The sequence below is a fragment of the Lissotriton vulgaris genome, chromosome 4_1 (assembly GCF_964263255.1).
Source record: "Lissotriton vulgaris chromosome 4_1, aLisVul1.2, whole genome shotgun sequence".
Lineage (NCBI taxonomy): Eukaryota > Metazoa > Chordata > Amphibia > Caudata > Salamandridae > Lissotriton > Lissotriton vulgaris.
In genome coordinates, this window is record NC_141691.1 from 1,725,514,903 (window position 1) to 1,725,540,682 (window position 25,780).

The window sequence follows — 25,780 nt, forward strand, 5'->3', positions numbered from 1 at the left end:
CCACCCTTCTAGAGGGAGAAGACATGTTACTTTACTGAAACGCGGTTGATTTAAAATGAGCCTCAGATCCACAAAATGGATGCCCCTGCCACAGACACGGGTCTGACCTCCTGCTGCTGACCGAAACCCGGCAGAGGAGGCCTGGACAAAGAGTTTCCTGTCACAGGGCGGTGTCAAACCACCCCAGACAGGAGATAGTGGATTGGAGTAGGGAGGTTTCAATGAAACCAGACACTGCCTGGGGAGCACAAGGCTGCCCCTTGCAGGATCCGGCCAAACCGGTTCTGGGGCCTCCCAGCCCCTGTCCCAGCGCGGCCAGGATCAAAGGAGAGGGGTGTAACCACCCCCTTCCTGGGTCCCACCCATAGGAGGGGACCTAGCAGGATGTCCAACCCCCTAGATTCGAATAAGAGGGGGAACAGTCCCAACGGAACTCAGATCATCCTGAAGAAACATAAGAAACGAAATCTGGACCCTTCGACTTTCTACACGACGTGAGAAGACTGAAGAATCTCCCTTGTGGTCAAGGAGTGACCACCCTGTGCAAACAGGCACCATCCAGCCCTCGACCCTTGCTTTGTTGCAGTTCCCGCCGGAACTCGAGCGACAGAGATCGACGAGATCAAGCTTGCCTGCCTTCTACCTGCCCGATCCACAGTCCCTGCAGAGCTGAGACCCGTGGAGGCGACCGGAAGCGTGGGGCACGCCATCTTGAAAAGGCCACGAGACGCTGACCGTGCGGCCCACGAGTGACCCTCGAAGCTGTACACCGGGGTTTGAGAAGCCCCAGCCCCGAGCTCCACTTGCACCAAAGCTCACCCCTCCACACTCGCTGAGTGCTGCGTGGGGCCCTTCTGCTTGTGTGCGCTCGACGCGTTGGCCCGGTCACTTGCCAGCTGGCTTGTGGCCCCTGTGCCGACGAACTTTGAAATCCGACTTGCTTTTCTGGTTGCTCCAGATCTGCACCAGCTCCTGTGAAAAGGAGCACCCACTCTGACCCTCCTGGTTCGAGTGATAAGCAATCTCCCGGTTCCGCGTGGATTGCTTTTGCCAAGTGCTGTTTGCTACAATCTTCAAGCCGACGGTGCTGACGGCGAGAGCCTACGTGGGACAGATCGTGACCTGCTCCTGGACGTCGCAGATGCCCCAGAGCCCACGTGACAGCGGAGAGAAGCCTATCGACAACCGCCTGATTGCGCCCGACATTGCCTGGTTCCGTCCTGGTTCCACCCTGGTCACTGCTGAGTGACCCAGACTCTGTCCCCTCTGCTTTCAGGTACTTTTCTACATCGATCCACCCTTGGATCGCACCGGACACTTCTGCTTCACAGCGCCTGCAGCTGCAACAGCTCCAAGCACCCAGAACCTGCGTGACAGAACCCGACGCCACTTCGACACTGTGCACCCACGGCCTGTGGGTGAGGTAACTTTGCAACGCCGGTGTCTTTACACTGGTACACACCTCTAGGGTCTGTGTCTAAAGTTTTGTGTTCCTAGGTTCAGCGGAAGTATCTTTTTATTCACTTTAATTGACTTTTACGCACCATTGACAGTGCATTGGTGCGCGCTGCACTTTCCGTGCTGCACCCGTCTCCTGTGGGCTACTCCCGACTTCTTCATTGCTTGTCCTGACTGCTCCCAGCGAATCTCTAGGCCCTAGGCCTAACCATTGTTCGTAAAGTGTTACTTATACCACTTTTTTGATATATGGTCTGAGTGGCCACCCGCCCTCATCCATAAACGTGCAACTTTATATGTGTAACAGTGCTTTTGATTTAACGCTTGTGCCCCTTTCCTCATAAAGAGTACTGGGGAGTAATTTAGAAATAAATACATATATTTTTATAATATATACTTGTGTGGTGTCCTTTCATTTGATTACAGGATTGTATGTGGTAAAACAGCTCGCTTAACACGACCTCTTAAGTTAAGCCTTTAAGGCTGCTTAGTCCATGCTACCACTAGGATAGCTTGTCTACAAGGTTGACTTACAACCTGACATCTTTGGGGTTTGTTTGGACTGATACCCAGTGGTTCCAGAATTGGAAACACTACATATCAGGCCAACTTCTCACACATTGTATATGTTCATCATATCTAAGATACTTCGTGAGCCAAGTTTAGAGGCAAAACGAAATATGCTACTAGTAGACCGTAGCATTTTTATTTTTACAGCATCAAATTCCACGTTCCAGGACCCACTATTATTATATGTTATTCCCAGATAACAAAAGGACTTAACAGAGGTCAACTTTTCCTTATCTAGGAAAAAAGTATGCTTTACCTGCTTGGCTGCCTGACCACATGACATTACATACGTCTTTGTTTTGTTCACACGAAGCCGCCTAGCTTGAATAAACAGCATGAAATTATCAATTAGGCGCTGTAGGCCCATCTGAAGGACATACAGGAAATGGGGCAACGCCATCATTTTAAAAAGAGCGGCCTTGCCCAGCAAGGAGAGTGGCAAGAGTGGACCAGTCTTTGAACCTCGTCCTCCGCCTGTACTGTCTTTTTCCTTATCTTTCTTCTTACCAGCTATCAAGGACAAGGCCTGCCCACGGATCACTGATTTGTAGGCTTTCCATAATGTTTGGGCGGAGTCCACTGTTCCCACATTCTCCTGAAAATAGTTATCAGTGGCCTGGATAAGATCTTTCCTGATATCCGGGTCACGGAGATACCATGGATTAATGGGAGGTTTTCCTATTTTTATTGCTAAGGGAGAAAGCGTAAGGTGTGTGCTTCTGCCACAGTGGTGAAAGTCACTCGTTAACCCCTTGTATGTCTCAATTCAGAAATGTACAAGTGTAAAGGGGTCAAATCACAAAGAGAGGCACAATACATGCAGCTGCCTGATCTTCAAAGGGTATTGCTGGTTTTGAGAGTTCCAGGCGCCCTGCTAGGGGGTTACATAGATATTTCCCTAGTGAACATTGAGTGGCTACTTCTGTACACTACACTGGGCCTCAAAACTCGCACTCCCGATAATAGGCCTGAAGGAGCCCATTGGCAAAATTCCCCCAGATACAAAAGTTTTTATTTCCGCTTTACAAGGGATCAAGATAAATACTGAGGAACATGGCTCATGCCTGTCACGGCACTAGCTCCACTTTGAAAGTAGGCAGATGACAGCAGACTTGACTCTGAGAGGTCCCCTGTGTGCCATTCCCTTTCTGATGTACCGTCTTGAATTGGCGCAGGTGCGGTTTGCTGTGGATGTTCATAATGACGAAGAAACCCTTTGGGAATGAGTAATGACCTATATATGGACCAGACCACCCGGATAAGCACACTACATAAGTAAATGGCTTTGGTTAAAGCTTCCTCTGGTCACTTTTATTTTTCTGTACGCAGCGGCAGAATGCTTGTGCGTGCACTTTTCTCACTTTGTGCACACTCAGGCAGTGCAGTGGCCCATTAGGTGAGTGGGTGAAAGAGATTTTGCAGGGACCCCTCCACTCAATTTCTAACCAACATGGGCATTTCTTTAGTACATTTTGCTAGCACAATATTAGCCAACGCCACATCGAGCATTTACACAGAGCAGCAAGTCCACATTTGCAATCTGAAATCATAAATTCTAAGTGGTAATTGAAATATTTTAGTGCCTGGGTGTCTGTTGTCAACAGGTTGCAATGCACTCCTCTGCAGTATGTGGGATGCGTTTCTATATTTAAAACTAACACCACCCCCAACGTCAGCCTGCTCTAGAAAGTACCACTGTCCAGAAATAAATCAAGGCTAGAGTGGTTCATTTAAGCAGATATCAGCCCCCGCCCACTGACAGCAGGCGTACTTGAGTATTCCTGTGCTCTTTCAATCATGAGTGAAATGGATGAGCTCACCCCTTCATTAAGCACACTGCAGCGGGCAACGTTTGGTGCAGAGATGATCAAAGCTGTGAATGTCAAAATGGCGGCTGTCCAAGAGAGGTGCTTCTCTTCTCACCAGGAGCTACTCAAACTATGACTTTGAGGTGGTACGAAGATGTCACACAATGCAATGACTGTGACTAAATCAATAAAAGAGACCTGTAATCATCCAACTGCATTTTGTTCAAAGGTTATCTTCAACTTTCCAAACAAAAAACATCAATGCACAAAAACAGTTGTCTGTTTAAATGATTATAATTCTAAATAAATTGGTCAAAATCTATGATAATAATGTTAATTTCATGTTCGTAATTTCATATGATCTGTGTTGTACAATTTAACCTTTCTGTCGGAATCTAATTTAAAATGTAATGTTGTTGACAGTATCAACACTCAGGAACCCATAATGATAGTAGAATCAACTGGACTATGAACTACCAGCCACCTGAGGCCTAGAGCTAGTGTAAACAAACTACAAACTGTTGGCTTCATTCTTAACAAAAGTCTTGAGTCTGCACTGGAGGTTTACAGCATTGCGCGGTAGCAGATTTGTGACTATTATTAGCTTTGCATGGCCTTCCCATGGCTAATGTTTTGCCTCACTTGGAATTCCTGTAAAGCCCAATATATATGTTGGCGAGAAGGGAACTCCTTTGTAGCGGCGACGAAGTTCCCTCCTCACCAACATAGGGGTCCGCCCACCCAATCTATATCCCGGCGGACCTTCAGTTTGGCCATGGTGGAGACAACTCGTCTCTGCTGTGGCCAAACTGATGACCCTATGGAGTAAGGGGCAGGGCCGTTAGAGAAATGGCTTCATCTCCGCCGCGCCCAATATAGATGGACTGACATGTAGCCTTTCTTTACAGTCTTTGACCGCCAGGAAAAACCTGGCAGAAAGACACAGTAAAATAGTAATAATGCTCACCCTACCATGGTAGAAGACTCCCACGGCGAGGGACGCATTACCTTTTTTCTTTTCCCCAAAAAATTTTGTTTCGGGATTTTCTTTTAGTTAAGATAAAAGAATGCATCCTAAGGATTGGCCCTGTAGCACAGAATAAAATGCCTTGACTTGAACCTCTGTTAAGGCGGTTCCTGGGAATGCCTTTATAAATGACAGCCTGCTTGACGGTCATCTATAAATTAGGCAGGCGGACGCTCAGTCATGGGGACAGAGTAATAATTTACTCCGTTCCCATGGCAGAAAGGTGGGCTGTCCACCCTGAAATAAGTCAGGACCATAGTTCTAATGTGAGTTCCAATTTTTTTAAACCCGCCAATTGAGATGCCCACTCATTCACTCCAAGTTTGGATTTATGATTGCACAATTTCTGCAGTCATAGTGGAAGTTCCCCTATGTAAATCTACTTTTTACCATGCTTACATATGCGTTTTGCCCTACGAGGATCAGAGCATCGTGCACTGTGCACAAGTTCTACACTTACCCAGTGGGTACGTTCCCTGCTGCCCCTTTGAGCATCAGTCCCTTTGTGTGCGCTTTCACCCTTTATGCATCACTATGTTGGAGGATGGGGGATGCAAGCACTGTAGAAGGACCGGTGCACGTGACTGTACATCTGTGCTTGCACATTCAGTTTGCGCTTGTGAAATGTTAGGTGAACCGGCCCAAAGAGGCCTATGTCTCAGCAGCAGTATGTTCTAGTGAATTTTACCTGGCATAGATGACAGTGAATTGCCTTCTTGAGAGGGAGGTGAAATTAAGGCATTCTGGAGCATATACAAATGATGCAGGCATTCCTTTAACAAATGTATAACTTGAAACCTCTCCTCTCCTGTGCCAGAGAAATTATTTTAAAAAAACATAAGGATTCACGACATAGAGAACATATTTGTCAATGACATGACTGGTTTATAATATGATTTAAGATAAAGCCACATTCAAACACCACATTATTAAATGGTGTACTATTTAAAATATGTTGTCAAGTGAATGACAATTCTCTGTTAAAGAAAACTGCTTATCTTACTATTTATCCCAGGAATGCATATTTTAAGAAATGTTCTCTGTTTGATAATGTTTATTTTAATTTTGTGGTAGAAGTAGGTCATTTTTAAGGCTTTTTATAGATAAATGCAGAAGTTATATATATATATATATATATATATATATATATATATATATATATATATATATATATATACACACACACACACACACACACACACACACACACACACACACACACACACACACACACACACACACACACACACACACTAGTGTCTTATCTTCAAAGTTGCTGAAGAGGTGGTATTTTGTTGATGGGCCTCTAGACCCAGAAACAAGATTTCACCACAATGGGGCAATGTATGGAGTAAACCCCGCTCTCCCTAGGATGAGGCATTTCAACTACTAGAACGTGCATCTAACAAAATTACTGTTGAACATGCAGCATTTTCAATCGTTACACTACTGGTATTGAACATCATTAGAAACAGCCTAGGGAAGTGAATAGTCCATTTTCAAGTCTTTTCTTATTAACTCTTTCCCTTAAGACACTCTCTCAACAGCATGGCAAAGCACGGCATTAAGCAGTGGACTTTCTCATATGCCTTAGTACATCAGTTCTGCACATTTTCGATGACTCATTCTGACAATCCGCAGAATTGCCCCAGTTTAATATACGTGGTCTCTTCGCCACCAGTCCTGAGATGGGGCAGCCTTAACGTTAACAACTCGCTTTGGCCAGACAGAATGAATTAATCCCTCTAGAAATAAACCCTGTCCAGTCCATTGAGGTGAGGATGCAGATGTGACACAAATGTGAAGTTGAATGATGTTATCTTTCCTCTTCTTTAAAGACTTTCTCCGTGAAGATACACCAGTTGGCACCAGCTTCCTGCGAGCAGGAGCCCTCGATGATGACCAAGGGGTGAACGCGGCCATCACATACTCCTTGTCGCAGCAACAACCAGAGTACCTCCAGATTAACCCCAGCACGGGCTGGGTGTACGTGAGCCAGCCCATCTCACAGGTGAGGCCCAGCAGACTCCAACCAGAAATTGGAGGAGGGAAAATGTCCCACAATCCTCTTCACTCACGGTTAGTCCTTGCTTCTCCTCTCACCTGAATGTTCTTCCTCTCTTGTTGGCTTGTAGACATCTCAGATCAACCGATACATCATAGCGACCGATGGCGGAAATCGCAGCAGCTCTGTGGAACTTACTGTCAGCATCACCAATGTCCTCAACCAGCCTCCACAGTGGGAGCGGCCGGGGTACTGGGTGACCATTCCTGAGAACACCATCCGGGATACCAAAATTGTGGTGAGGCCTCCTAGTGCTGAAGGTTCTGATTCTATGTGCTTTCTTTGGGCAGTAAAATAGGTAGACACCCTAGACTTTGGTATAGGAGTTGATCTCTATACATTACAACAGGCAACATTTTGTCAGGGACTAATTTAAGGCTTTTATCGTTACAAATCAGAAATGCAAATAAAAAAATGTTCACAAGTAATCAAGGATTTATTAAAAATATCATGCCCTCCTGACCAAACCATACTGGACATGGAGCACAGACAGAACGAGTCGTAAAAACACAAACAGTATGCAGTAAGCACCAGTATGCATAACTATCAATCAATATTCTTATAAAGCGCAACCACTCACCGTAAAGGTCTCAAGGCGCTGAGTGCGGGCAGTGGGGAGCGGGGGGGGGCAGGGTACAGTAGTTTTTCATGAGGACTAGAAGCAAAATGGAAAAGGAAATGTGAAATGTGAAAGAGTCCTAAAAACACAAACAGTATACAGCAAGTGCCATGATGCATATATAAGTAAACTAGTTTCTCATGAGGACTAGAAGCCTATGGCTTGTGGGAGCTCTGCAATTTCATTAATACTTGAAACATCAGAAGACATTGAAAGGGGGAAAAGAAGTCAAAAAAACATAAAGTAAGAGTTTACATCATCTTGTCTCCTAATGTGGTGTTGGCTGAGCTTGCCTACCAGTATTTGGCTGGGCATAAAAATACTTATGTGTAGAAAAAGCGGCACGTTATAGGTCAATGCTTGAAATACACATAATTTCCATAGCTAAAAATGCATGGAGTCTGAAGTATATGATGTGAGTGTATAAGTATATTAAAAAATGTATAATTACAGTATCCCTGCTTAGCGGTGGCAGACTTAGAATGTCTGTAGGCCTAAAGAGGTGGGAGTCGCAAGGGAAGACATTTAGGAAACAAGCATTTGCATAGCCAATAGGTCTTGCTTTTGGGACCTTATAAGTGTTTAGTTATCCATCACAATATCCTTGGTGCAACAACATCAACTGTTGCATGGCTAAACACTTATAAGGTCCCAAAGGCGAGATCTATTGGCTATGCCAATGCTTGTTCTCTTTCTCATCTTTCATTAGGCATTTTAAATGGGAAATTGCAAATGTGCCTACAAATACTGCAAAGATTAGGCCATGGAAGTATAGGAATGTTGAGGGGTACCAGGGGCTCCTGGTTGAGGATGTAACAGATATAGATACAAAGGGAACATGGTTCCCGGTTCTGGCAGGCATGATGAACAAGAACTGCGCTGCTGGGAGGTGGTTTATTCATCTGTTTGTGACAGGCTGCTGGTTACAAGGGCATGGGGGAGTGGGGGGCTTGTCCCATTTAGTGAGCCCTAGGTTTATTAAAAGGTCAATATAAACACATTAAAGACAATTAGAACAAGAACGTAGCCAAAGGCTCCATTGCTAGTGATAACCGTATGTAGTATCCTAAATCACATATGATAAACTGTAATACTATGCTGCATTACATCTGTGCCTGCGTGTCTTTAGCGTCTTGGGGATACCTGGCACAATAATGCAAGCCAGCTGCAAACCTCTGAGATCACATTTATTAAAGTTGGGGGTACACCTGGGCCTACCCACAGTGAGAAGCTGGACGGCTAGGCAGTTTGAAGGCAATCACATGGCAGTGAGGTTCAATCCTTGCTGAGGCACAGGGGTATACCACCCTTCTGTGGTGCTTAGAGTTACAGACATGCTTAAAAGTCAGATACAGCGCAGAGTATGTTTATAATTAGTTAAAGAGGAAACTGGACTGCCTTCCTCGCTCTTTTAACAGTTCTAAATTGAGACCCAAGCGTTCAGAGGGGCATTGAAAACAAATACAAATCTTGGCACGTGCTCGCTGCCCGCAGAAGAAGACAACTTGGGTCAGGTGCCGTAAAGCGCAGCTGAAGTGCCGTAATGTTCTGGACACGTCACTGCTGTATCGACCACCCTGAAACATAGGCACAATATATATGTTATGTTACACGCATGACTAATATTTGCATGGTCGCGTAGCACTTATGCCATCTGAGTAGCCCGCAGGCTTCTGGGTATTCTTGTTAAATTAAAGGTTGGTTAACTCTGTCGGTCTGAGCTCAGCTCAATGTGGCATGTGTGCGCCAAGAGGTGCAAGGAATTATAAAGTCATTCATGCTCACTGTGGGGCGCAGTCAGTGGGTGGGCAATGCAGATGTGCTGTCAAATTGCCAGAACCCCGTCACCGAGGGGTTGGTAACAGTGCTCACAGCAGTCACCTATGTTTTCATTGGGTTTAAGAGGGCAGGCACGTGCTGAATGCAGCCCTTTCTCTGGGTGTTAGGCAGTGCGCTGCCATGAGCACGTCTCGCCCGCTTGTGCGGAGAACACTTTACAGGAGTTTCGCCCTCGGCGCAACATGAGACAAAAGAAAAACATCAGCAATTACATTTTTATTTGTTTCCCAACTGAACGACAACGACAAGCTAATCTGCATGTGAAAGAGACTGAACCGCTATTCACCGTAGATAAAAAGCCTGCTATTCACGCCGCTGTGAAAAAACTCCAGGAGGATGTGAAAACCACGTGACTGCCAGCAAGCTTGGCCGAAGAGCAAATATGGCATTTGTCTTAATTCTATTAGTGAAATATTCACTGATGTCTATAAATTATTTCATTTTGTTTTCATGTTATAATTCACACGTTTTCATTAAACCCTTCAAAAATATATATTATGTGCATAACTTGCTTAGTCGCAGCTCCTAAAGCGTCTTTTTTAACAGCGAACAAAATGCTGTATGGTGCTCTGTAAAACACGTTAGCGCCACCTGGTGTATTTCATGCAGTACGGCCCCAGAAATGTTCTGCCAAATGCAATGGATCTCCGTCACATAAACAAAGGCAATAAAAACAAGCATTTAAGGGTGCCCGCGAGCGATGCTCTTAATGAGGAAGAGATAGGAAGCCAGATGGCGGCTGTGCACGTAACCGCAAGCTTTAGGTCACAAGCAAAAGCGTGCGGTCGGATTTTGAAAGCCCACTCACTAAATGTCTCGCCAGATCAGCCCATGCGCTGGCTCAGGCAAGACCTAAAATAGGGCAGCATCGGAGATCTGCCAAGGCAAGGGCACACAATGCAAGTTTACTTCACCCTCACAAAGTCAGAAATCTTTTAAAGTGCATTTGCCACACATTCTTGAGCGCCTAACTTACATCTTGAATGTACGTAGCGTAAGAATTTCAGTAAGAGTGGCAAAATGCATAAACCAAGTGAGTATTTACCTGAAGGGTGTCAGAAGAATGGAATGCATTGGAAAAAGGAAGACATTAAGGAACTATCTGCAACATGTAAAAATTAAGCATGTTTGTGAAATGTCCTATCTTAAGCATCTGCAGTGTACATTCTGCAACCCTTGAATCCCAGCTCCTTCATATCAGACTCCCTTTCCGTTTTACCTTCGGCACCAGTTATTTCCAGGAAAGCCAACCAGTGCTGGTTAGAGGAGAAATCACAAATCTATCCGGCCTCGCCCTGTTTCCTGAATAGTTTGTGTTGAGCACAAACTGTATTGTTTATAATTTTTCTGACTGCGATTTCTAAAAGTAAAGCGCAGAACTTTAAAAGGGGTGTTGTCCAAAATGTCTTTTGGGAGAGGAATAGTGTTCTTGAAAAGAGTGTCTTGTTTATGTAGAATATAGGGTCTGCAGTTAATCTACGTGGTATTTATTATGTATGTTTGGTCCTCACAGGTACTTTCACACAGGGTGCAGAGTCGCACAAGGGCCCCTAGTCTGTGCTGCCTAAATTATTGAAGTCGGCTCCTGACTTTTTCCATTAAAAAAAAACAAGAATCCTAGGGCCAGATGTACGACGCATGTTACCGGTCGCAAACGGCCGAGTGTGACCAGTAAAATGTATTTTACTATGTACAAACCCTATTTTACGATGATAATAACATTTTGTGGTTATCATTTCATTTTTTCCTTTCTTTGCTGATTCAAGGCAGTAGGGCGACGCTTCTCCGCCTTAGCGTGGGAGCCGCCCCTGCGATGATCTACATACAATGGGGGAGATTTACAAGCCCCTTGCGCCTCATTTACGCCGCTGTTGCATCACTTTTGTGACGCAGTAGCGGCGCAAATCCTGCTCCATGGTGCGGGGGTACTTACAACGTGACGCATCTGGGAGATGCGTCACGTTGTAATGCCCTGCGCCAAATGTAGGCGTTCCTGTGCAGGAGGGTGGGCGTTCAGGCGCAAGAACGCCTCCTAAAAGTGGCTGAGTGAAATCTACAAGAGTTCACTCAGTCACTTTTAGGCCCATGCTGCGTCAAAACCCTGCGCCTGCCTGAAGCAGGCGTAAGGAGTGACGCAGCATTAACTAGATAGGGCCCCCAGAGCATTGCTGGCGCTGCGTTGCGCTTGCGACGCAATTCCAGCAATGTGTCACTTTTACGGCACAGATGCGTGACGCATCTGTGCCGTTTTTGCCCCATGGTGCGCCGCATTGTAAATGCGGTGCATCCATGATGACGGAGCTGTAGCGCACAATAACTGGTGCATCCCTGCTAATTTGCAGGGATGCGCCAGTTATTATAAATATGCCCCGATGTCCTTTATCTCTTTTTCAACTAAAGCAGATCCCTTGGTTAGCAGGGTAAGTCATTTCTCTGAGTCCTGCACTAGGATAAAGGAAAGCCATGAAAACAAATTGTCTCCTGTGCTCTATTGGTGCCTGCTGCTGTAGGAGCAGCGAGCAGTATAGGGTGAAGGGTGCTCATGCAAAATTCATTCATCCGAAGAGCGTTGTCTCTACACTAGTGGCTGAAAAGCCCTCGGCACGTCTGGTGCGCATGCGTAAATGGACACGTTAATGTCGCTCAACAAGTACATTTCTTTGGAGTCCCGCTTACACTCGGTCCCCTTCGTTTTGCAGTATTTCCATTTTACAGGGAGAGACGTTTTTCCAATATATTGTCCACTACTGCCCCCTTATGGCGTTTCGGTATTAGGGTTTTTTTCTACAACTTTTTAGTTGAAACATGCTGTGAATGAACCTTGTTGTCCAAGTTGTCCCTAACTTCAAAGGAAACACCTTTAACGACGGCGAATCCCTCAGGCTGCCGTGATATCGTAATAGACTGTTTCCGAAGGTTCCATAAGAGCCGACCATGAATGGACGACGTTACGTTAGCAGGAAATTTGCGGACATCGCCTGTGTAACCCTGAAATCATTACAAGAGCTCTGGACAGCGCCCTGTCGAAGCAGATACCGTGTCCAAGAAAGTCTGTGTACCAGCCTCAATCGATGCTTTATTTATTTTTATTTTTTAAACAGGGGCAGATTTATGAGGCCGTTGCGCCTCTTTGCGCCGCAATTGCGTCACTTTATTTGACGCAACTGTGGCACAAACAATGCGCCCTATTTACAACGTGACGCATCTAGGAGATGCGTCACGTTGTAAAGCACTGCGCCATAAGGAGGCGTTCCTGCGCAGGGAGATTTCACTCAGTCACTTTCAGGGCAATGCTGCGTCAAAACCCTGCGCCTGCTTGAAGCAGGCGTAGGTCTTGACGCAGCATTGTGCAGATGGTGTACCCCCGAGCCTTGCTGGAGCTGCGTCGTGCTTGCGACGCAACTCCAGCAATGCGCCACATTTCCGGCATAGATGCGTCACGCATCTGTGCCGTTTTTGCACCATGGTGCGCCGCATTATAAATGCGGCGCATCATGGGTGGCGGAGCTGTGGCGCACTGTGGCGCAGGTTAACTGGCGCATCCCTGGGGATGCGCCAGTTAACATAAATCTGCCCCGCAGTTGCCAAGATATACTCTTAAGACCAGGAGCTGCATAATGCAGGGGTTGTCAATACCGAGGCGGCCTAGTCTTGAATCCACCGCAAGCCTCTTTCTTTCAAAACCCTACATTTGTAAGGGTTTCCTTCTCATTTTCCTCCTCCTTCTTTCTCCCTTTTCTGCCTTTGTTGGTCTTATTCTTGTTCCACGTTTGTTCAGGAAAAGGAAATGTTGATCCCAGAGATAAGTGCCAGGGACACCCCAACAGAAGCCAACCGCACAATAAAAGGCATCACACTAAATCCCTTCAGTATGAACAGGGACACTGGAATTATGCGGCAGGGAAGCACCAAATTATGTGGCAGCGTTGACTAAATTATTCGGCAGGAAAAGCCATATTATGCACTACAATAAGGCACTTTTTATATAATATTGCTATATTATTTTGTCATTTTTCACATGGTAATACTGTCTGGGCAAATATTTCACCTTATTAGTACCTGTTTAACAACCAAATACATAAATATTCAATGGAAAGATGACCTGTTAACCTTTGTGAAGGGTCTTACAACGCGTGGAAACACATATTGTTACGATTTTTGTAACTTATTATCTGTTTGAGCCAAAAACAAGGGGGCAGACTTACAAGCCCCTAGCGCCTCTTTTATGCGCCGTTGCGTCACTTTTGTGATGCAGCGGTGGTGCAAAAGATGCGCCATGGTGCGGGATATTTACAACGTGACGCATCTGGGAGATGTGCCACGTTGTAAAGCCTTGCGTCAGAAAGAGGCGTTCTGGCGCGGGTGAGGGGGAGAGGGGGGGGGGGGGGGGCAGGAACGCCTCCTAAAAGTGGCTTAGTGAAATCTACATGATTTCACCCAGTCACTTTGGGGCCCATGCTGCATCAAAACCCTGCGCCTGCTTGAAGCAGGCGTAAGGATTGACGCAGCATTGTAAGCATAGGCCCCCCTAGAGCATTGCTGGAGCTGTGACGCAACTCCAGCAATGCGCCACTTTTACAGCACAGATGCATGACGCATCTGTGCCGTTTTTGCCCCATGGTGCGCCGCATTGTAAATGCGGCGCATCCATGGTGGCGGAGGCATGGCGCACAGTAAGTGGCGCATCCCTGCTGATATGCAGGGTTGCGCCACTTATTTTAAATCTGCCCCAAGGTTTTTTTTGTTAAAATTTGCAGATTATGCAGCAGATGATGGATTATCTTGAAAATGCATCAAATCCTCAACAATGCGAAAAAGAGAATAGTATAATTTCAGTGGCCCCGAGTATGATTCATTCTCATAAAACGAATGCAAAAGGATATGGTTTAAAATATCCCCTGCCTCTAGTTCATGTGCGAATTGTCTCGAAACATTTCACCCACACAACACAACAGTACACCGCTAGATGCGCCCTGTGCTCTTTTGCTGAAGTGCTTCCTTACAATCCAACAAACCTTCACTACTTTGCAGTCCCATCAGCATCTACAAAAAACAAACCACCTGGCCTTTTGAAAAAAACGGATCTGCCATGATTGCTTCGTACAATCAGTCCACCTGCCAGGAAGAGCCTTCAGATGATTCGGTTTACAGAGCGCTCCATATAATTAATTCATTTATTCGCAAATTAGGTCCTGGTGTATGTTGGACTTTTCCCATATTGCTTGCTTTACTTAAACATTCACCTGCAATAGAGGAGTTTGAAAAACTTTCCATGAAAAGTGGAAAATGTGCAGAGAAATGAGGTGCGAAAAGCCACAATCAAACAACCCGGTTTAGATCCACGTAAATGGCATCTAAAAAAGAAACCGGAGGTAAGAAAAATATATTGATCAAGCATTAATCAATTCATGTTAAACAAAACTCAGATCCCTCATATGTACCAGTAGAAAAGAATCCATGTTTCTACCAAGATGACTGCTGCGTTCACCATTCCGCTAGTTACTTCACCCACCAAAGGGGTGTTTGAGGTGTTACACCCCCCTAAAAAATGTATTTTGTGGTAGCTAGTTGGGTACAGGTGCTTTCAGTCGGTGTCTGTTGGATATCACCAGCAATGTTTACATGACACAGACAGAAAAAGCACACACCCCCGCCCTATGGTTTGAAACATTTTACAAAATATTGTGTTTTCTCTCACTTAGTACTGCTGCCAGTCAACATTACGCTCCACTTCCACTGTACCATTAGCCCCTCTCATGAGCCCTGCTTGTTGTATAATGTAGTTTAGCATTGTATGCCAGCTTGGTTGTTAGAAAACCTGAAGCTCACATCCCCCCAAACTTACTGACCGAGCTATGCCCCTGTTCACCCAGGAGACCTATGGTGACACCCACATTTACCATCACATGACAACAACTCTGTTACCCCTTTTCACAGTCGTTTTCTACAGTTTGAATCTGGTTATATCATTTGCTTATGTTTCAGAGCATCCAAAGGTAGTATCCAGTATTCTTATCATAAGTCATTCGTTGCACTATTCTCACTTCCTTGGTGCATTAATGCTTTCAAGCATGTTGTGGCACAACAATTTTTTTTGTAACAGTTTTAATACATTTTTATGTATATATTTCTTGTACTTGCGAGCATATGATTTATTTTTTAAACATATTTTTATTGATTTTTAGGTACCGTATACAGTCATATATATTGATCATATTAGGTTAACAATCTGATAGGTCCACAAACGTTACTGCATCGTCCATCGACAAAACACATAATTAACATTGTATGACGGATATTCTCAAATAAAAACCTCCCTCGTAACTCCCCCCCCTCCCAAAACTGTGGTCACATCCCATACGCAGCAGCATCATCAATACATGTACACCCCAATAACATCTTATCCAATTTGTTGAGGTATAATACAACTGTATCATTCTTTATATATAACAAAGTACGGATCATTGGTGTTAATGTCCCTACAGACATGGATACTTTCTAAGCTGTCATATCAATCTCTGTGGATTTGAGCTCTTCCAACATAGTCCCCCATGCCAGTGCTATTGGTATCTTCCGTAGCCCTCGCGCCTCTTCTCTATGCAGAGCTGCGCCCTCTGCACTGCCCCACTTTAATATTTCCATATGCCAGGTGTGTACCTCCGGAGGTTTACTAGACTTCCAACGCATCGTGATATTCCTAATAGCTAGGAGCAGTGCCAGGTCTAAGAATCGGTATTGTACCTTGTGTTTTGACCTGTGCTTGTGTAATCCTAGCAGACATTCCTCTACTGTATCTCGTAACGTAAGATGGGCCGCCAGTCCTGCAATTTCTCTTATCCTGACCCAATAGTCTATCAGTTTAGTACATGTCCACAACATATGCAGGAGTCCCACCCCCTCCATGTGGCATCTAGAACAGGAGTGTTGTGTCCGTGGGAACATTTTATACAGCTTTTCTGGAGTCAGATATGCACGGTGTAGTATCATGGTTTGAATGAATTTGAACCTTGAGTTCCCGGGACACCTTCCTGGGGTGTTCCAGAATCACTGCCCATTCTTTGTCCGACAGTTCCCGACCTATCTCCTCCGCCCATGTCTCACGCAGGGGATCTAAGGGTAGCCTAATATGTGTGCTGATCCCATGGTATATCCAGCGGATCAAATGCCTCCCCCTCCCCATATAGTGTACCATCTTTACCAACTCATTTTGGTCTGGTTCCTGGCCATGTGGCGCCCAATGTTTCTTAACATATTGTAGCAATGCAGCATGTGTCATAAATAAATTATGCGGTGCACCCGTCTCATGGATAAAAGTGTCATGGTCCAGTAGGACCCCATGACTGAAAAGGTCCGCCACTGTAGCGACGCCAGCCTCTGTCCAGGGTGTTATCCTGCGTTTAGTGAGTGTACCAACGGTAAGCGGGATGCCCAGCAATGGGATGTTGCTCGCATACGTTGAGGTCGCCTTGGTATATTTTAGTGCCGCCTTCCAGCACTTAAGCGCGGTATCTAACAATGTAGGCAGATCTCTCGGTAGCTTTTGTCCGGGCAGGAAAAGAGTGTGTAGCGCACCGTTATTGACGTCCGTATCAGTGTATTCTTTTTCATGTAGGTTACGCCCTGCCACCCAGTACGATAGCCATTGTAACTGGCAGGCGTAATAATATGCCCGGAAGTCCGGTACTCCTAGCCCTCCCCTGCTAGTACCCACCTGCAGTTTTTTCAGGCTAAGTCGTCTCCATCCCGCACCCCATATTAGTTCCACAATCATCGTGTTCAGATTTCTGAAAGTGGACAGTGGCACCATGATAGGCAAATTCGTAAAATAATAGAGCAGGCGTGGCAATACGACCATCTTTGTTATTGCAACTCGCCCCATAATGGATAAGGGCAGTGAGGTCCAGAAAACAACGCTGGATCGCAGGGAACGTACCGTTCTGTCAAGATTACCCTCCAACATATCGACTTGGGTTCTATATATTTGAATACCTAAGTATTTAAATGTAGTTGGAGCGACCTGCAGGGTAGTATCCCCAAACTCCACTTCCGCTGCCTCATCGTTGTTTACAAAGAAGAATGCATGCGATTCGTCAATATTAACTGCCAGACCGGACAGGGTCTCAAAGCGTCTTAGCAGATCATAAATTGGGACTAAGGGTTGGCGTAGGTCATGAAGATAAACAATTATGTTGTCTGCATATGCCGAAAAAAGGAGTATGGTGTGTCTGAGTGTTATTCCCATATGTGGGAGTGTCTGTCTCATTGCTATCGCAGGGGTTCTAGAGCCAGTATAAAAATCAGGGGCGACAACTGGCACAACTATTTGATGTTATGCAGCATTTTCTGAAGATGAACTGCAACACCTGATTTTGGGCATATTATCAAGAACGGCGTTAAAATTATCGCCACTTTCGCGGCAGGAAACTGCTGCTAAAGCGGCAATAATGGGCTTGATAATATGCCCTTGTGAATTCCCATAGAAGCCCATGTTCACATCGCAGCTTTAGCATTTTTCTGCCGCTAAAGCGGCGATAATTTTAACGCCTTTCTTGATAATATGCCCCTTCATGTTCTATGTTTAGCTACTTACATGATCATTTCACCAAATTATATTTTCCCACTCTGTGTTACTGGCAGTTATTCTCACCAGTGGCAGTTTAATAAGTGGGCACACAGGATATGCAGTATCGCACAGGGCGGGCTTTAGGACGGTGCGACTGGTGCGGCCGCACTGGGTGCTGACCTGAAAGTTGGCGCACTGAACTCAAGGGGTGGCTGTATTTAGCAGTGACTTACATTTAAAAGCAGCCGCTGCAGAGTGTGCATCCAGCTTTCAGGCAGTATTAAAAATGTTAAGCCAACTCTTCTGAATAATGTTCCTGCTAGAGATTGAGATCAGAGTTTTGTCTAGAGGCAGTTTTGACTTGCCATAAAGTAGCGCAAGGGGTTAATATGCCTGCAGCAAAGAACAGATCTATATTTTATGTGGATAGCTGAGTGGATTCGTAAAGCCAGTCCTTACCAGCAGTAAAGTCGGCCGTAGTGTTGTACATGACGACCCTTCTAAATGTAAGAGAATTTGTGGCCGCATTATAAAGAATTACAATGTCCACAATTTAGTTATGGAAAAGGGCTTGACCATTTAGTCCTCATTAATGTTTGTGATTCTCTGCGCCGATTCTTCAGAGGAATTTCCATATCCTGTATGTGCCTTTATCGGATCCATTCAGCACAGGGACCTGGAGAATAAACCCAGGACATGAGCTTCTGTCTGTACCATGCAGCTGAGCCTGTGCACTGCACAATACTGGTGCACACCTGAAAAGTACAGTGCAGTGACAGGGATGCACTGACTGCAGGAATGCAGAGGTGGCCGGCAAAGGACCAAAGTCTAGTTGGATGAGAGCAGCACAGTGCCTGAAATATATGAACTGGACTTTGAACTGGATGAGGAGCCGGACTTCATCCGAAGTGGACTCTTTAGCGTGGAAGAAGCCACACACCAGTGCTAGGTGGCCGCAAGAAGAGCATCGCAAAACCTAGCCATTATCTGAAGGGTGGGGCGTTCAGCAGTGAAGCTGGGTACCATCTATTCATCCGCTTCACGCTCTTTCATCAGATCGTTGGCAAATGTTAAGGTAGAACATGGCGGCTAGGAAAGAGAAATGGGGAGCTGTAAGCCCCCATTGGCTGAACACATCCATGGACATAGGGTACTAGCATTACATTCTTGAGGATTCTCCGGGCATCTTGGCTTGGCTATTTTACCATCAGGGCTCTTACTACTAAATGAATTGTGTCGCTGTTCGTAAATACTGACCCTAGAAGACGAGCCCCAAGTATGACGATTGCAAGCAAGAAGTGACCACTTCAGGTCACAGAGGCAATGCATGCCCTCCAGAGACCAGCGACTCCCACAGCAAAGGGTGCAGTTCATGTTCTAGTTGGTGACACCAGAGGTGCACTACTTACCTGTGTAAGAAGGAATTTGAATTTGATTTGGATTTCTAAAGCGCGTAGCTAGAGACTTTCCCCTGCTTGAGGAGTGGATGATAGTGTGCTGTGTGTCATGTGTGCCATGCGCCCTCCTCCTTCTCTAAGAAGCACAACATTTCCAACGACATTAGTAGCTCATCTCACATACACACAGTTGTGTCGCTCCCTCCACAATAAACAGCTTGATTGTCGTGCTATTTCATTAGTAGAATACACATACCTTATTGTTGGGCAGGCAATACCATAGGGGAGAAAATTAGGGAAATCCGATTGAGGGGAATAGACCTACCCAGAACCTCTAGAAACGCCCAGATCTGTCACATACGCCTGCCATTTCTGCTCTCCCCCATTTACCATCTTGCTAACCCCAGCGCCTTCCGTAGTGGTCCATCACCAGCATCATGCGAAACTCTGCGGAGAGCTGTGGATCAGCTTTGAGGGTGTCCCACCTCCCTCCTTTCTATCGAGGGAGACACATTGAGGAGAGAGAGGGCTGCCAAGACTCTTTGTCCAGCACTATGAAACCAAACGGAGGCAGCACCAAAGATGAAGTAGCCAGGACAATGTAGTATCAAAAATAAATTTTTATTTTTCTCATATAAAGGACAGCCAACGCGTTTCGCTCCCCAACCATGGGAGCTTCGTCAGGGCTGAAAGCAACACAGAGATACACCAATATTAATTACACATATCAACATGACATTTAAAAAAAGGACAAGACAAGATTAAAAACATTTGGTGAGACGAGATGGCAAAAGACAAAAGAGAAACACAAGTATTAAATCCTATATTTTTTGTAACACATCTTGCATTGAAGTCCAAGTATATGAACACAGGATCGATGACACTTGATGGTCCATACAGGACATAGATGACCAGAACCAAATGTGACAATTTATAAAAATACCCAGGTGAGGCAGACAGAAATGACCATTGAATAGTACCCAGAAGAGGAAGAAAAGGGCAAGGAGGAAGACCTGAAAAGGTAAAGAGAATAGAAATAACCAATAAGTGAAACCCCAGAAAAGACAAGGCCAGAGTCAACAATGTACAATAAATGTTCTCACCGAGAGTATTGATCAGAACTTGAATTGATGAAAGATAACGTCAATGGGATCGTTAGGCCAGTACAGATGCTAGAAATAGTACAAAAGATAAATATGAGAGGGGGTCCAGTGGTAAAGTCCTAGTGAGTTATAAAGGGCACTGTAACTTCTTACCCTATATCAAAAATCCGTTATCCGGATAGAATTATATCCACGTCAGGGTTTTTATATATAACAGACACAAATGGTCCAAGACAATGATGTTCCACTATATCAAAAAGAAAATAAGGTGGATTATAATCAATTGCACATCAGAATTAGTACTTCAATGCTGGTTAATGGTGGGCCATATAATATAAACTGGTCATATAATATAAACTGATCGCAAAACGACAGTATTATCTATATGGACATAACGGGCGGCGGTTCCCATTCCTGAGTAGGTCAATAATGTAAAATTACTCACAAGTTAGTATATGATTTATGGCATCCAAAGAACAGTGTATGTGCAGGCCATAATAAGCTGCCACCAAAATTGCTAGAATAGAGAGAGAAAAGGGATTTCTATACATATATATACATATAAAAATCTATATAATTCACACCCCCACACAGTTAAATCAATAATCCAGAGAGGTAAGTCATTGGCTAATCATCAGCACAATCGTTGTTTGGCACATAAAACATGTGTCATCCCTGTAGAACAGAAGTTAATGCTAAATTAGGAGAACACCGTGTGAATGGAAGCCGGTTCACACATTGATGGTCCTATGCTGGAAAAGCCGGTTGTAGGATTAAAAATTAATGTAATGGCACTGGACAGTAATCTGAGCAAGAGGAATGTGGCCTGAGATGCATGTATATATTTAATATGCATTTGCCGTGGAAACCCCACCTGGGGGCGTATCGACCGCAAATCCCACAGGAATTCAAAGATTCTCAATTCCAGCATGTGCAGACCCCAAAGGTTGCGTTCCGTTCTTTTAACAAATATGTATACACGTCCCGGTGTTACAGACAATGAAGACATTTGTACATCTATAACCCAGCGAAAGAAAATAAAAACGGGTGCATGGGAGAAACAAAAAACACTAATACGACGCTACAACCAATGTCCATAGACGATCAAGGGGAAACACAAGACGGTGGCGTTCAGAACCCACCCCTCCCATCTTTTTTTTATATATTTAACAACACGAGATATACATGGTGCCAAGAGATAGAAACAAGGAAACCCGGCATCGCCACTGGGACACAAACGTCCAGCACTGTCTTGGCTCATGACCCAGCAGTTACTGGGGGGTAATGGGTCAGCTCGCACGGACTCACCCGAAGTATTGGTGAGAGTATGTGGTTGCCGTCTGATTGTTCTTTTCTTTCAGCCTTTGCACAGTATCGCCAACTGAACCCATTAGACTCCAGTAAGAGCTGTAGGAGTCTGGATGTCCCCAGAATATATCCTCTGGTGGCCCGGGATAGACTCAGTGTGATCTCTTTGGCTCTTGGACGGACTCTGCGTCCTGTCAAAGATCTCGTAGTAACCTACTCAGGCAGTGTACCCCGGGAGGTGTATTGGAAAAACATCAGTCTCTTTGGAAAATCTCCACTAACTACTGACTCATCCACCACAATATCTTCTCATGGTGTAGACTACAGGCACACCTTTCCATTCAGTCTGCTAATATTGCAGTCATATCTTAAATACTGATGATCAGGCCCTGCCCAGGCAGTCTCTCAGGCCATACTGCTGCCTGTTCATAGGGGAGCCTAAATGCCATGCCACCACCTTCCAGGCTGTGTCCAACGATACTAATGAAGGGCCTGCATGAAGTGGCACACAGGGCTCGGTAAACAACATGATTCCAACACATATCTGTGATCAGGAAACAGCAGGTAGTCAGACACTGAGGGGCAGCATTTCTATCATTTTTACAGAAAGTTTGTGTTGCAAAAGTGTTGCTTTGCACCAAAAGGGCATACCTTAAGTGGTGCATGGGCGCTCCCCTGCAACTCCACTGGTTTCTGGGGCAAATCTTATCAAATAATATTTGTAAACAGGGCTTTGCACCAAAACTCACATTACAAAGGAGAAAAGGTTTTATTACTCCAATCTTTTCTGACTTTGCATGTGGACTGCACCTTACAACACCTGTGCAAAGTGACACATTTAATGTTCGCTAAACATAGTATTTTGTACTGAAAGTTACCCTTTAGTACAACCTATTCTAGACTTCACATCGACACATTTGCACAGTATGCAAAGGCATATGCGTCGCACTTTGAAGCCTGATCATGCGCCAGAGCTAGGGGAAAGAGCAGGGGATGGGGCATTTTCATGGTCTCTACCTCTCAAGCAGCACAGAAGAGCAACTTTGGTTGCTGCCCTGCGTTGAATGACACATTTGTAAATATGCCCTTGAATCTCTAAGGACAGACACCACGCACAGATTTCTCAGTAAGACTATAGATATGCTGGAGTAGATTGGCAGCTTCTCTTTTTTGAGATCTGATACCTCAAGGGGGACCTAGACAGATCGAAATATTGATACCATCCTGTAAGGAGTTTTATACTGTAATTTTGGTTGCAACGCACTTTTCCAAGGTGATACAGAGAACGGAGGAACGGAATGTAAGATAAACAGATTGGGCACATGGTGCACTCCATTCATAAGACCTTCATTTTAATTTTACACAGAAGACACACAGGGGCATTCAAATGTCTAATTTGTCCCCTCTCCATACATGAAGTGCAAAGTAACACTGTATACTTTTATTTGCTTTTGACCTATCCATAAATTCTCTTTTGTGGCTGTCACTGATGTGCCTCTTATAAGTATATCGATTTCCTTTTACAAAAGACTAGGCATTTTTATGCAAATCTATCCAGCATGATCAATGTTCTTTTTAATTCATTACACTTCATTTATTGAACAGCAATCAATTGGTTTGCATCCGTTATTGGCATTCCCTGCCCCCGAAGAGCTCTGCGCATTGGCTGCAGTGAGATCAAACCCAGTTTGTGATGCCGGGGTGACAGAAGTCAGTCTTTGAGCTGACATAGCAATTCTTTGCATTTTGATTCTGCTGACCATTGTGGAGTGTTGTCCTCCATAGCCAGAGTATTTGCTGCAGATCAGAGCCAGCCACAGAACAAAGAAATCGAAAGCCGAGCATCAAGTGTACTTTTTCAGTGCTGGACTCTCACGGTAACTTTACAGGGGATTCCCAGAGTGGTGGTATCGGATCGAGACTCAGAACTCAATAAAACTCATAATAACAATCAGCACTCCGATTGGAATATGTGGAGTCTGGCCAACCAATCAGAATCCTCCTATTGCGGGCTTTGACTATTGTTAGAAGCCCGCCGAGGAAGCATCCTTTGGAGGGCAGTTCCCAATCCCTCTAGGCTGCTTGATGTGTGCTCGCTGAGGCATGCTCCCCTAAGGACCCACTCCAGCAAATGCCCTCCATTTATCCCCGGCAGGCAGCAGGAGCAGCACTTATCAGAAGCTCTTGAAACATGTCTTTAGAGTCTTGCCATGCTCCTTTGCCATCCTCTTCATGAGCTCCCCTCTGCCTCACTCACGTCTCTTGGCACTTTTAGGACTGATGTTAGCCAAGACCTTTTGATGTTACTAAAATGATATGTATAAATACACTTACTTATAGGTGATTTCAAGCAGACCTCTTCATCCATGTGTCTGTTATTGTGTCGTTCACGTTGTTCTTCCACCCACACCAGCATGGGGCAAAGGGTCGGCCCACATTAGCCTTTTCCTAGCTTCACTGCGAGTGACACATTTTCCCCTTCCACAAGGAACACATCCACACAAAGTAGCACCCGTAAGAATCAGGGATCTCTATGGCAAAGCGTGCTTTTGGAAGGCTGGAAATATTTTTGCTTTTAGCCATTGTTTTTTTTCGGTCTGGCTCTTTTCCCAACAATAAAGGTTTGCAAAAACCATGCTAAAACATAATAAGCATTGACAACGTCAATAGGCTGGTGGACTAAGTCAGACCTATTGGCTTTGCTAAAACTTATTTTTTACAGCATCTGACTCCTCCCATTGCCTCTCTCAGGGAGAATGTGAGCCTGGTCACCACACAGCGGCCAGAAAAAGGAAACATACAATGCAGTTTGCTTTTCTTATATTTCTGTGGCTGTTTGACATTTTTCCCTGAGTGAGGCAAGAGGCTGAGGAGCAGGACACAAAACAAAGAGCTTTGGAAAAGTTGTGAGTGGCAGAGATGCGGCAATGAATCCTTATGAAGGGATGACAGAGGAGCACCATAGGACTTGTGAGCTGTTTTCAAGGCTTCCAGCTCCTGCTGCACTCTGTTTGTTTTCAATGTTGTGCAGGAGAGTGCCAAGAGTGGAATTGTCTTTAACTACACAGCAATAATGGGTGTTCCCTCCCCCACATTTTGAGCCCTTGCCTATGGCTCAGGCCCCTAATACGGGGAGGATAATTATGGTTAAATAATAAACCATTCTCCTGTCAGTGCTTTTATTTACAATAAAAATAGACTTTAATCAATGCTCACAACTAAATACTACACATGATATGCAGAGGATAAAATAATGGATGCAGTTAAAAATGGGTGTCACTGGTACAGGGAGCCAGCCAGTACCATCACTGTTACTTTTACTTCTCCTCTAATACTCCCAGTGGCCACTTTCTTCTTCTCCAGACACTTCCTGTTAACATCTGCAAAACAGCTAGGGGAAGATCCAAGAAGAAAATGCTCGGAGAGAGGCTCTTTGAACAGACGGCCTGCTTCTGGGGTACCCTGCAGGGGGAGTCAGGATATAGACTCACCAAGAGGCCTGGTAGTGCAGATCTTTCCTTGGGCTAACGTGGGCCAGAGTGCAGTTTTCCTCCACAGCTCTTTAAGATCCCCTCTCATGGGCAGCCTTTCCTTCATGCAGGGATGCCCCCAGAACCCTCTTCAGCAGTCACTGGGCTCCTTCCTTCAGGGGGGTTCGAGGCAGATTCTTCAAGACCACTAGGTTCCAGGTTTCGATTCTGGCAAAGGGCAGTTGGCAGTCAAAGACTCTAATCCTTGGGACGTAGAAGTCTTTTTCAACTTCCCTTGGTGTGGAGCTCCTGGCACTGGCCAATGAGAAATCCTACTAAAAAGAGACAAGGAAAGCACGGGGTTCCAACTGGGGACTGGTTAGCTATTATAAAGCATAAGACTGTTCTCATAGGAGTCATCCAGTAACTCTTAGTAATTAAGGTATTGAAGAACATTTTTAGGAAGAATCAATGAGTTGGGATTTGTATTGTACAAAACCCGCCAGGCTCTTTGTATTTTAACATGGTGAACTTATTTCATATGTTACTAAAA

The 25,780-nt window shown here is 45.0% G+C and overlaps 1 protein-coding gene across 1 annotated transcript in view; it reads left to right on the plus strand.

Annotated features, from left to right (window-relative positions):
* Positions 1-25,780, plus strand: part of LOC147724457 (neural-cadherin-like) — a 497,260-nt gene that overhangs the window by 372,984 nt on the left and 98,496 nt on the right. Inside the window, exons 11-12 of the mRNA XM_086966016.1 lie at positions 6,702-6,874; positions 6,999-7,166. Coding sequence (XP_086822142.1) covers positions 6,702-6,874; positions 6,999-7,166 — 341 coding nt within the window. The remainder of the gene's footprint in view (positions 1-6,701; positions 6,875-6,998; positions 7,167-25,780) is intronic.